The sequence below is a fragment of the Pistacia vera genome, unplaced genomic scaffold (assembly GCF_008641045.1).
Source record: "Pistacia vera cultivar Batoury unplaced genomic scaffold, PisVer_v2 Contig561, whole genome shotgun sequence".
Taxonomy (NCBI): Eukaryota; Viridiplantae; Streptophyta; class Magnoliopsida; order Sapindales; family Anacardiaceae; genus Pistacia; species Pistacia vera.
This window is the reverse complement of record NW_022196403.1, coordinates 236,564-249,798: the sequence shown is the minus strand read 5'-3', so window position 1 is coordinate 249,798 and position 13,235 is coordinate 236,564. Positions and strand designations below refer to the sequence as shown.

General features: G+C 34.9%; 2 protein-coding genes across 3 annotated transcripts; both read left to right on the top strand.

Moving 5' to 3' along the window:
* The first annotated feature begins 1,991 nt into the window (after nt 1-1,991).
* LOC116108301 (F-box/kelch-repeat protein At1g67480-like) lies at nt 1,992-5,858 on the top strand. 2 transcript variants are annotated; one of them, XM_031394552.1, is made up of 4 exons: nt 1,992-2,277; nt 3,126-3,195; nt 3,301-4,164; nt 4,837-5,858. In XM_031394552.1, the coding sequence occupies exons 3-4, from the start codon at nt 3,635-3,637 to the stop codon at nt 5,462-5,464; spliced, it is 1,158 nt and encodes a 385-aa protein (XP_031250412.1). In that variant the 5' UTR covers nt 1,992-2,277; nt 3,126-3,195; nt 3,301-3,634; the 3' UTR covers nt 5,465-5,858. The 2 variants fall into 2 exon arrangements, with proteins under 2 accessions (XP_031250412.1, XP_031250413.1); XM_031394553.1 differs by lacking the exon at nt 1,992-2,277 and adding an exon at nt 2,840-3,027.
* A 4,004-nt stretch (nt 5,859-9,862) lies between these two features.
* Nucleotides 9,863-13,185, top strand: LOC116108299 (nuclear pore complex protein NUP54-like). The gene is made up of 9 exons (XM_031394550.1): nt 9,863-10,463; nt 10,560-10,613; nt 10,706-10,765; nt 10,883-10,993; nt 11,387-11,452; nt 11,530-11,616; nt 11,920-12,021; nt 12,109-12,258; nt 12,558-13,185. Exons 1-9 carry the CDS (start codon nt 9,981-9,983, stop codon nt 12,672-12,674), a joined length of 1,230 nt encoding a protein of 409 aa, XP_031250410.1. The 5' UTR covers nt 9,863-9,980; the 3' UTR covers nt 12,675-13,185.
* Nucleotides 13,186-13,235: the final 50 nt, after the last annotated feature.

Sequence of the window (13,235 nt, the reverse complement as noted above, 5' to 3'; positions counted from 1 at the left end):
AAAGTTTGTTAAGAGGTGTTTGTCTAAACTTATAAACTGGTTAAACTAATTTGAAAATTCTAAAATTAAGTTGACATGTTTATTTATAATTTTTTTTAACTTATAAATTGAGTTTATAAGTAAAAAAAAAATAAGATGGAGAAGACATTTTTTTTTTTTTTTTATAAGTACTCTGCTTATAATATGTAAGATCAATGCGTGAGAGCTAATATGAATCTCAATGAACTTGACTCCTTCGATTGGTTGTACCACAACTTTTTTGTGGTAAGGGACATATAGAGCAAATTGGATTCATTTGTCCATGTCAGTCAGTTTTCAAATTACCAATCGATCCCTCTCACTTTGATTCCCTATATAAAATCAATTGATATCTGATAGGCCATATTAATTTCTATTTTATGTGACTACATTTTACTCTCAAAACAAAAAAAATATAAAAAAAATAGAAAGATAAGTTTGAATTGTTCAATGGGAATATATTCCACGTCCCACTTTGATGATATTGTCATAAATCATAATTGACTGGAATTTTGGTAGTACGACTACCAATAAAAATAGGAGAAACCCGTAAGAGTCAAAACCAAAGCAATCGGCCAATAAAAAAACAACGGTTGAAATGTAAAAGTATTAATGCGAACTATTTAAGTTAAATCATAAAATATACCATTAAAGATTCTACAAATAGCTGAAAATTTACACGTCACGATTTCCTTATCCATAAGAGTCAAAACAAAAGCAATCGATCAATCAAAAACAACTGTTGAAATGTAAAATTATTGACATTCCTTTGCCATCAATTTATGGTACTGCAAATAGGTGCGTTCTCTATTTTTATTATTGCTAATTACTTGAGTTAATTCATTAATATACAATTAAAGATTCTAATAAGAATGAAGATACGATCACAAACGAATCTCATAAACTTTCTTTCACAAATTTGGTATAGTAATTGAGTTGGTAGCTCTTACCACATCCAAAACACTAAATTATTTTGACTAAATACGAACGGTGATCTCTTAGAGATGAACAATCGTTTCTTAAGGATGAATGATTATTCTTTTATAAGAAATGATCATAAAGGAACAATTATTCTTTATAAAAGAACGATCGTTCTTAGAGACGAACGACTGTTCCTTCATAAGTAAAAACAACCATTCCTTTATAAGTAAGAATGGTCATTCATTTGTAAGGAACAATTATTTTATAAGTAAGAATGGTCATTCCTTACGATAACAATTGTTCTTTATGAATGAATTATTGTTTGTACTTAAGGAACGATCGTTCACATTTAATCAAAGTCGTCAGTTGATGTGATAATATCAACTCAAGTGCCAAGTCAGGTTTGTGAGATTCGTTTATTAGCATAATAATGAGTAATGCTACAATTATAGAAAGAAGTACACCGAATTAATACATCAAATAACGTAACATAATTATGATTATCGATTAATTAATATTAATCGACGATTAAGATTACACCACATTATTTGGTGCATGAATTCAACCTTCTAACAAATAAATACAAATCTACACGTCACGATTTCCTTATCCGGACACTAGCATTGACAAGTAGATTAGACTAAAACAAGCATCTTGCATATTAGCCAGTAAATGAAGGAATAAATAAAGAAAAGAGAACGACGCCGTGGATACCAGTCATCTCATCTCCACTTTATCTAACCAAAATAATATTTAATTTAAATTAAATTAAATATAATATAATATTTACATAGAACTTTTCTACACCCCTCACCCCAAAAGTCCACATTCCTTTCCACATCAATCAACAAATTCACTATGACCCACCACTTGTAACCACACACTCAACACGATAATCAACCATCAATCAGATTAGATACAGAACAAACCATCATGCTATCTCCTGCTGCAGCTGCACACTAAAATAATCTCCCACGATCACGAGTTCAAATTTCGACAAAGCAATTAAGAAAATATTTTGCCACCCTTTTATTTTGGGAACACAACACAACACAACAATTACTATTACATAATACTCGTCACTCTGTCTCTATCTATAATCTATCTATTTATCCTCACCGTCACCGGTTTGAGTGAAAATCTCATTCTCATCTTGACGTGGTGGCGCTCTGTTAATTTTATCTTCTCCTCCTTTTTTCTAGTCTTTCCATATATTTATATCTATTCATCCTCATTTTTAGCTCACCATCAACCTAAGACAATTCATTTATCATTATCTCTCTTTCTTCAACGAACTCTTTTTCAGCTTTTCCGTATCCCGTAACCTCCGATTTTCAGGTAATTCTTGCGTTCTTTATGGTTATTTCGACTATTCAGATCTGTTTACTTGTTCAAGATTGCTATCTTCGGTTATACATTTTGTCGGATTCGGACATGTTTTTTCTTGTGTCCGACAGGTGTGTCGGTCAAATATATAAGAGTTTGAATACTTCTGACGCTTAAACTTAGCATTTCTGATTGGTTTATAATAGGGATAGAACCAGTTGTCAAGCTACGTTTTACATTCAACTCAGATCTGATTAGTTGTTTTTCCGCGAATTTGGATTTTAATATCCTTGCTTCATTTAATCAGATTTTTTGTTTTTCAATATCAAATATTTTTAAGGACTTTATTGATGTCGGATCCGTTTATTCAATTCCGTTTATTAATACATTATTCGGAGGTGATATTGCCTTGTAATGGAGATCTGTTAAATTCATTCTTCTGGTTTTTACCTTCTTGGGTTTTGGTAGGTAGGTTGTTGAAGTTGAGATTTATGCTATTACCAGTTAAGAGAAATATTGAAATGGTTTTTGGATCCTTTATTGTGTCCATTTCATTTGTCTTCGATAAAGTGGAGAACAAGTGATCTGTTGGGCGGTCAAATTAATATATATAATTGACAATTGTTTGCTTGATTTTGCAATTATAGTATGCCATTTTAGTTTTAGGTGCCGGCCTTTGAAAACTGTAGTCAAATCTATGACGAGCCATAATTACGTTAGTTAACTGGAAATTTGAACGTGCTGGTAGAATTGCCTTTTATGGTCAGCGTTGCTATTTATGTATTTATTCACTTTTATAACTAACATCCAGTTTTTGTAAATTTTAATTGACTGTTCTTTTTGTAATGCGATTGATTCAGGTGGTTAAACAATCTATTGAAATGGAGGTTAATGGGGGCTAGAACTTGCTATGTTCTATGGCCTTGATTGGTAATTTTATATTCTCTCAACTCTTATGATCTTGTGGATAAGTACTGGGTTTTGTGTACTCTTATACTTGAAACTATTGTGACGATCTTCTCCTTTTATGTGTAGATATCTGGGAAATGTGTGGTGGGAGAGTTAAAATTAGAGATCTAGAAGATACCACTTTAAGAGGAAGAAACTACTTCAAGAGCAAACTTTCTGGTATGGAGTATGAATCAGACTGGACAAAACATAGAAAATCCTCGGCATTTACTGCTCAAGTGATTCGTTCTGCAACATCTTTTATGCCTTGGTCTTGTAAAATGCCCATAGGTGATGGATTTCATGAATTTCTTTAATCAATTGTTTGTCATTTGAAACAAAAGCATAGTTAGGTTCTCTGGAATATATAATTGAACAAGTACAAGAATCATCAACTTCTCCTCATTTTGCAATATTTAAAATGCCTGGTTTTGTAAGTGGAAAGAAGAGAATTACAGAACCAAATATGTGTTTCTCCACATTGAGCGAGCAACACACATTAACTCATTCGAAAAGCAATCCTCGTTTAACCTCAGAGGTTGCTAATGATCTGGACAGCCCCATTTTACCAGGGCTCCCAGATGACGTGTCAAAGTACATCCTTGCACTTGTTCCTCGTTCCAATTTCCCCTCTATGGGTGCTGTCTCCAAGAAATGGAGGTCTTATATCCGGAGCAAAGAATTCATCACCGTCAGGAAATTACTTGGGTTGCTTGAGGAATGGCTTTGCATCTTAACTATGGATGCAGAAGGAAAGCAAAGCCAATGGGAGGTTTTGGATTGTGAGGGAAACAAACATCGGTTTCTTCCACTGATGCCTGGTCCAGTGAAGGCTGGGTTTGGGGTGGTTGTCATTAACGGAAAGCTTCTTGTAATGGCTGGTTATTCAGTGATTGATGGGACTGGCTCTGCTTCTGCAGATGTTTACGAATATGATCCTTGCCTTAACAGGTTTGTTTCCATTCATCTTCTGTGCTGGCCTTAATATTTTGTCATTGGATCTGCCAATTTTCACTTGTCAGGAATAGAATTTTTGAGCAGTTATGAAATATTTGTACTTCTGTTATAGTAATTGCTAATAATATCTTAGGCTAGTGGATGCCAAGAAATTTAATTTGTTTGATTACTATTATATCTTTGGCTGGGGAAATTTATGATATATTTTACTAGTTAAGAATATTACCATTTGAAGCAGGGGCGGATCTAGAAATTTCTGTTAGGGTAGGTCAAAATAAAAACTAATTGCACATTAATATTTTTGTTAGGGTGGGCCAAAATCCAGAAATTGTATATATTAATATTTTTTAAACAAATTTAGGGGTGGGCCATGTACTACATCCGCCCTGATTTGAAGGTTTCTGTGCACGTTGTGAGTTGTGTGAATGGTTATAAACTGGGACTTCCAATTAATTATCATCACTGGCCTCAAACATGTTAACTCCTTTGAAGTGATCGTAGACTCCAATTGAAATTGTAGAAGGATGTGGGAAGTTAGTTAATCTGGGAGTGCGTCTTTGCATTATTTGTGTCTATTATGGCTGTTGCAGTCTGGAACGTTATTCTTGTTCAAAGTTGGCTTGCTTTTCTATTCTTGCTAGCTTTGTAACACTTCTGTAATTTCAGTTGGAGCAAATTGGCAAACATGAATGTGGCCCGTTATGAATTTGCTTGTGCTGAGGTGAATGGCATGGTTTATGCGGTTGGAGGCTATGGGACAGATGGAGAAAGCCTCTCAAGTGCCGAGGTGTATGACCCCGAAACTGACGAGTGGACCCTGATAGAGAGTCTTCGAAGACCAAGATGGGGTTGTTTTGCGTGTGGCTTTGATGGGAAACTTTATGTTATGGGTGGAAGGTCGAGCTTCACCATTGGAAATTCAAGGTTCGTTGATGTCTACAACCCTGAGAGGCACGCCTGGTGTCAGATGAAGAATGGTTGTGTCATGGTCACTGCTCATGCTGTGATCGAAAAGAAGCTCTTCTGTATGGAGTGGAAAAACCAGAGGAAATTGGCCATATTCGATCCAGAGGACAATTCATGGAAGATGGTGCCAGTTCCCTTGACTGGTAGCTCATCCATTGGGTTCCGATTTGGGATACTGGACGGAAAGCTTTTGCTTTTCTCTCTAGAAGAAGAACCTGGTTACAACACTCTGCTCTATGATCCTCATGCAGCTCCAGGTTCAGAATGGCAGACCTCCAGGATAAAGCCGTCTGGTTTGTGCTTGTGCAGTGTGACAATAATTGCTTGAAAGTAAAGCTTCATTGCAAAATTCCAAAATGCTTCTTCAGATTTGGTTGGCTTATTGTATTTTAATTGAATCAGGTTAAAAACTTTTTATTTGTTTTGGTTTGGCAATGTGTTGCCAGGTTTTAGACGAGTCTATTGGACTAATCTTTTAGGCCTCAAGACTTATTGATGAAATAGTTTCTTATCATGTATTCTGGTTGACAGTGCCTTGACTGCCTTCTCTTTCTCGCATTTTTTTTTAATCACTGTATGTGTTTGGGTTAGCTTGACTGTATCTCCACTAATTTTTTGGGGCCTTGAAACTGTCGATCGGGTAAGAGCTCCGGTGGTTACTCCTATTAGTGTCTGGGAGGACTCGAATTCAAATGTTCATGAAACATTTTTTTGTTTTTTTACCATCATATCACCCAGTAATGGTTAACTTGCTCGCATTTCTTCCTTGGTCGTTGTGTAGATATGTCATAGGTAATACTATACTTCCAACCCGATTTCTCAAACTTTCTCTTACAATCTTGACGTGGCAGTTTATAATTGGTCAGTTTGCAAATAGGTCTTGCCTGCTCATTAGTCGTTATAGATCTCGCCTGCCATTTGTGAGCTGACAAATTGTGAGTTACCACGTTGAGATTGTGAGAGAAAGTTTGTAAGATTGGGTTGTAAATCAATTTATATCCTATAATAAATTTGTATTTAAAGCATTATCATGATAACGATAATTGCATTTCATGTAAAAGAAATGACTTTGATGACAAAAATTAGCCCTTTAGCAGATCTTACTACCATATTATTATAAGTGTGATATGGAGTCATACATAACAAGATCCTTTAAAATCTAAGTAATCTTGAATCAAGAGGGAATTCAATATCTTTCTAACAATTAGACTTGTTACTCATTCATTTGGTTAACAAATAAATTGTTTATGTAAAATGGACTCTTCAAGATTATATTTTATCCTCAATTTTTAACTATAAAGAAAAGAAAAATCATACAATGCTAGTGAATATCGAAGAGTGCGTTTGGATAACTATTTATGATACTATTTGGGCTTCAATTTTTAGAATATGCATTTGTTTTGTTACTTAGGGAATTGTATCCAAAAAATTTGATTCCATACATATTTGACCATTCTGTTTGTGAGGCCTGCTACCTGCAAATTTTTTTTTTTTTAATCTTTTCCTTCTTTATTTCTTCGGTCTGTCTTCTTCCAACCACCATGACAACTCTCTCTTCCACCTGCCATCTGCAACTTTTTTTTTTTTTTTTCTCTTTTCCTTCTTTCTTCTTTATCTCTTCAGTCTGTCTTCTTCCAACCACCGTTGCAGCTTCTCTTCCACATGCGTTCAACCTCTTATGAAGCTCAATCAGGCCGATCTATACTATTTCGGTGCACAACTCCCTGCTTTTTTCACATATGCCACAGATTTTATTGTTTATGTATTATGTTTGTTTGTGTGGTTTTCTTGTTTATGTATTGTGTTTGTGTGTGTGAGTGATTGTAGTAAAGTATTTTTAGTAGAGTATATTATTAGGATCCGTGAAATGAGCACCAGATTTCTTTTGTAATACCCACGTTCAGAAATATGGTAGGGATTATTTTATAGTCATAGTGAATATATTTAACTAGTTTTATAGATGAATTCTATAAAAGTTTCAATTGGGGCAAAATGGTCATTTCACACAGAATCACGTGTTCAAGTGAAATGTGAGTATGATAAATATAATGTATTAAGTGTGCTAGCCATAAGAATAGAGTGGTAGAAAGGTTATGGACAATACACGTGTGATGTGATGCTGAGATAAATACGTGTTTGTAAAGTAATAGAAATAAATTAAAGAATGAGGGTAAAATGGTCTTTTCACTCTCCACCTTTTCATCTAGTTATGAGTGAAAAGACTATTTTACCCTTATTCTTTAATTTCTTTTTATTACTTTACAAACACGTATTTATCCCGGTATCACATCACGTATATTGTCCATAATTTTTCTACCACTCTATTCTCATGGCTAACACACTTAATACATTATATTTATCATATTCACTTTTCACTTGAACACGTGATTCTGTGTGAAATGACCATTTTACTCCTATTGAAACTTTTATGGAATTCCTCTATAAAACTAGTTAAATATATTCACTATGACTATAAAATAATCTCTACCATATTTCTGAACGTGGGTATTACATTTTTCACCACCAAAACCCAGTTTGTGTTGTTACAAAAGATGGTGTGACACAAATGTGTTTTCATAAAATAAAAATTATAAAATAAAATAGAAAACTGAGAACCGGAGGAGGATTTGGAAAGCGGGGAGCCGCAGGATCGGGGAAGGTGGGAGTTAGGAAAAAAGAAAGAACAAAAAAGTAAAAAAGAAAAGTGAGTGGTTAGCTGGAGAAATTTTAGAAGTAAAAAACTTTTCAGAACAAAGAAAAAGGAAAAATAAAAGTGACGGTAACTAGTGAGTGTTGTGTGGTGAGTTTATGGGGAAATTTAAGAGTAAAAATTCTGGAAAAAAATAAAAGATTTGTGTTTGTTTCATTATTCCAAATATTTTTTTTTTTGGGATTTGTCTAATTTATATATTTGTTTCGTAGATTCAACGTCGTAATTTGATAGTAAGAATAAATTATGATCATATGGCCAAATGTTAGTATAATTTGGCCCATTATTGCAGGATTGATTACTACTTTCAGTAGAAGGGGAGGTTTCGACGTTTTTTCAGACTTAGAGTCCATCACATGCCCTGTCGGTCAACAGTTAGATTTGTACTTGAAATTAATATGAGAAATTTGTTTTTAATTTAGTGGTTATGAAATTATCAATCAAATGTTTAATGTTATTAAAACGTAAATTGATAAGTTTTTAGGTTATAATAATAAATTATTTTAACAAAATACACTAAAATATTGTATCAATAAATCATTTATAAAAAAATATACCAAACAAATATTCAACAATCATTCAACTCAAATAATAAAGTCAAAATATTCTACCAAACACATTTTATTCAAATTATATTCTCTTAATAATAATCAAATTCAACTTTACAATAATATTTCAAAAATTCTACCCAAAATAACAAAACAAACACAACCGAAATCATCTGCACAGTACAAAGCACAAATTTGAAAGCATCTAGTGTAATCAAAAGACGAGCTTGGGACTCATAAATTAACATACTGCTTTTGTGAGGATTATGTTTAAATATTATTGAATTTATTCATTTAAATGATATTTTAGAGATGAATTCAATGGTATTTAAGCATAAGCTTTTACAAATGTTAGGTAAATTATATTTAACAAAGAATTATATACATATATATATTATGGGTGTCTTTGGTTGGGACTTGGGAGTAATCTCTCGTTATTGAGATAATGCATCTTATATTACTTGATTATCACGTTTGGTTGTCAAGTAATATAAGATTCCGGTAATCTTTCAAAATCAATAGTCATTATTGTTGATAATATAGGAGGTAATCTGATTACTTCAATTTTCTTAGGTATTTTAAGATTACTTGATAATCTTAATTTTGTTACAATTTTACCCTACTATTAAATTTTTTGGACAATAATACCTTGTTTGCAAAAAAAAAATTACAAAAAAATTTAAGGACTATTTTATCCTTATATACAAATTTTTTAGGACATAAATGCCCTTAGGCTTTAAAAATGCTACCCAAGGGTGGTGGCTGGATTTGACCACCACTGCAAGCCATCAGTCGGTGGCAGCCACTCTTCGACGTCAAAATGTCGCACGACCTATCAGATATGGCAAGTCGTGTGCCGATCTAGCAAGTTTAGACCAAATATCTGGCTAGATGATCTGGCCGTTGTTAACGGCCAGACAACTAGATAGATAGTCAACGGCTAGAACACTAGCTATAGATCTGACCATTTTCAACTAGATTCATCATGGATCTGATTGGAAATGGCTAGATCGGCTCATAAATGACTAAATCTAGTCGGTTGTGCATCATTACAGCCATTATCGCTGTTATCAATAGTGGTGACAGACGGCCAATAATAGCTTTGGGTGGGTGGGGGTGTTCTTGTTAAGTTTTAAACTTTTTTTTTTGTAGGTGTCTAGGTGAGGTGTTTTAATAATATCTCAAACGTAAGGGGTTAAAAGAGATTATTAAAAAAATTATAATAAAAATAATATTATATTAATATTTTAAAAAAAAGTGTAATTTAATAAATTATATAATATACCTATCGATTTATTCCTCTCCACTAAATATTTTAATATAACATATTTACTAATTTATTTTAATCAACTAAATATATTTTTTTAAATATTCTAAGTAATCTTTAAATTAATATACAGAGAAACTAGTTAATTAACTTGGCTCGTTGGCATAGTGACCGCGTGGCGTGGCAGGCCGCTAAATTCAAATGTTATTATCAAATCCAAGCCCCGATTCCAAAAGCCAAGCAAATTAAACGTAGATAGCGTTAGCTTCTACTCAAAACACAAAACACGCCCGGCGCCACTATCACAAACATCGCGAAAATGTTCGGAGCTCAACCTTCAATGCCGACGTTCGGCACTCCATCTTCGACGCCGGCATTCGGCACTCCATCTTCGACGCCGGCATTCGGCACTCCATCTTCGACGCCAGCCTTCGGCACTCCGTCTTCAACTCCAGCCTTCGGCACACCGTCTTCGACGCCAGCCTTTGGTACTCCGTCTTCAACGCCAGCCTTCGGTGGTCCGTCTTTGACGCCTGGCTTTGGCACTCCGTCTACAGCGTCGTTCGGATCTTCTTTATTTTCAACTCCATTCTCTTCACAACCTCAACAACAACAACAACAACAACAACAGCAGCAGCAGACTCCGCTTTTTCAGCAACCGGCTAATAACGCATTTACTGGATTCGGATTTCAAACTCAATCTACCCCGTCACAGCCAACGCCCTTTCCAAATTCTCAATTGACTACTCAGATGGCTCCTGTGGCCCCACTCCCCTTCTCTCTCGCCGATCGCGACATTCAGGTTTTGTTTTCTTCTGTGTTAGTCTTAAACCCTAACCATAGGTTTTGGTTTTTTTATTTCTGATTTTTTTTTTTTTGGTGTGGTGCATACATTTAGGCTATTGTTGATGCTTACAAGGACGACCCTACAAACCCTAAATATGCTTTTAAGGTTGGTTTAGTTTGTCGTCACTTTTGAAACTTGGAATTTGATTATTTGAGAAGTAGGGTTTTCTTTGTTTACTTAATGTGTTAATTTTGCAGCATTTGTTGTTCAGTGTTACTGAACCGCAGTATAGGGTGAAGCCAGCTGGCGTTTCTGATGTGAGTGTGTTTTTTTCTTTATTCTTGTCTTGTGAGTTGATATTTGAATTTGAAGCTTGTGTTGCTATTTCGTTGAGTTTTCTTTTGCTAAGTGTGGAGAATAGTTTTGCATGGTAGATCATGTGGGCAGAAGCTATGGGAAAACTAGAGGGTATGGATAGTACAGACAGAGAACGCTTATGGCCTCAGCTTGTTCAGGGTTTCAAGGATCTTTCACACCGCCTCAAGGTTTTCATTCTCAATTTGATGTATGAAGTATTTTGGTTATAGATATATTCATGTATGTCTTTTTCCTGCTGAGACAAAACCATTGGAAGCTCCACTGGATAATATGTTAAAGGTTTTATATTGATGAGGTAAAGTACATTTAGGGGACAAAGAAAATATAATGACAAGGTGAAGACTGCCCTGCTGTAGCGTAATGACTTATTCAGCTCTTGCAGTTACCCCATTTTTTTTTTCTTGTTTTTGTAATGAAAAATAAGGTGCAAGTATAGTAGCTGAATTTAATTCAAGGCTTTGTCTTTTGAGGTTTATGCACTTGTTCCTTTCTGTGAGTGTATTCTATTAGTTGTCTGTAGTTGCTGACTTGCTAATGTATTAACACTGGTCTTAATGCAGGTCCAGGATGAAGTCATTCTATCAGATGCTGAAAGATTACGAATTACTCAAAGCAATGTGAAAACGGTATTCTTATGTTTTCCTAGTCTTATTTGTATATCTTGGATTTAAAATTTCTTATAACCTCTGATAATTTTTTGCAGCTTCAAAGGCATTTTCAAGCTGAAACTCTACCATGGATTGAAAGAATGAAACAAAAAGAGCAAAGCCTTCAAAGGCGTCTTTTAAGGGTAGGAACAATTTCTGTTCAACTGTTAGATTTTAGCTTATCTTTTCCAGTGTGTCGTTGTTAGTGGTCAACAATCTGGTGAACTTGAAATAGTGGTGAAGTGTGGTTTTGGTATAAAATTTTGGTCTTTCTTCTGTTGTTTTTCACTTCAGATGGCCTGAAAATATCTGATTGCTATAAGATGTTAGGAGGAGGTACATAGCTGCATCATCTAGGACACATTTAGTTCTTCTTGTGTTATTAATTCATGCACTTAGTTCTAGTGTAGTCAATTTGACTTACTTTTGTGTGGTTATTCCCATAGGTAATGAGAATTGTTGAAGCATTGGAGGGTAAAGGTTGTCGATTACCCTTAATGAAAGGAGAAGGTGAGTTGGCTGAGAAGTTAGCTGCAGTAACAAGACAGGTTGGTCTTACTTTTCTGTGATATAATTTTTATGCTTTCTGCTTGTCTGAATCTGATATCATTGCTTACCAATAAACACATTTTCAGCTGAAAGGATCTGGAGCGGAACTTTCTAGGAGGGTCCAAAGCCTCCTTACTGTGTCTCGTGTTCAAGCAAATACCTTTGGTGCTGGTGGTTCTCTCTATCTTCCAGGATCAACTAAAATACATGAACAGAGTCTTGCAGACATGCAAGAGGTAAGTGCCATGGGTCCAACTGATGTGTCCTTACCTTTATAACAGTAATAATAGATTCTTCATGCTGGACATCAAAAGTTTTATGCTATCTCTAACATTGTTTTAGTGAGTTCACATAAAAATACCTGACCATTTTTATTCTATTAGTTACATTTTCATTGAAAGCAATATAGAGGGTTTCACTGTCTATGGAATAAATGGATTTGGCATAGCAATACATGGTTTCGCCTGCTTCTTTGTCAACAATTCATAATACATTCAAGTTGAAATGAAAGATTCTTCATGTTATGTGGGCACAGGTTTTACAACAGCAGACTGAGGCCATTGCAAGACTAGGCAATGTGTTGAAGCGAGATATTAGGGACATGGAGATTATAATGGCTGAAGACACAGAGATGACAGAAGATGTGAGCTAAAATGCCTGATTTTCTTCAATTATTCTTTTGAGGTGGTTTAAACTTCGCAGTGGACCAATTAGGAAATTAACTGCTACTGTTAGAATCATGACTCCAACATCGTTGTTGAAGTGATGATCGGAACAAATCGATAAAACCTCAGAGCTTAACAACTCACATACAACAGGTCCCCATTTCGTTCTTGTATTTTTGTAATTTTTTTTTTCCTTAGCAAAGCAGGCATAGTGGGGTAGGAGTCCCAATCTAGTAATGAATTTTCGGCTTATGCTAATCTGTTTGCCGTCAGCAAGTACAAGGCAATGAGCTGTGAATAATAAGAAGATTGTGACAATTGTGTGGGGTTTTAGCCCAGCGCCACTTAAAGTTGATGTAGAAAGCATATTGAATCTAAGCACTTAAAAGAGATCGAACCACTTATCGCTCATTCCACGGTGGCCAATTTGATTTTCCATATTGCTTGCGTTAAGGGGTATGAGAATCAATGGAATCCATGCCCCGAATAATGCCAAGCGGTGAACTGTTGCATTTACTTTTCACGGAAGAGAGAAGCATGTGCATGTC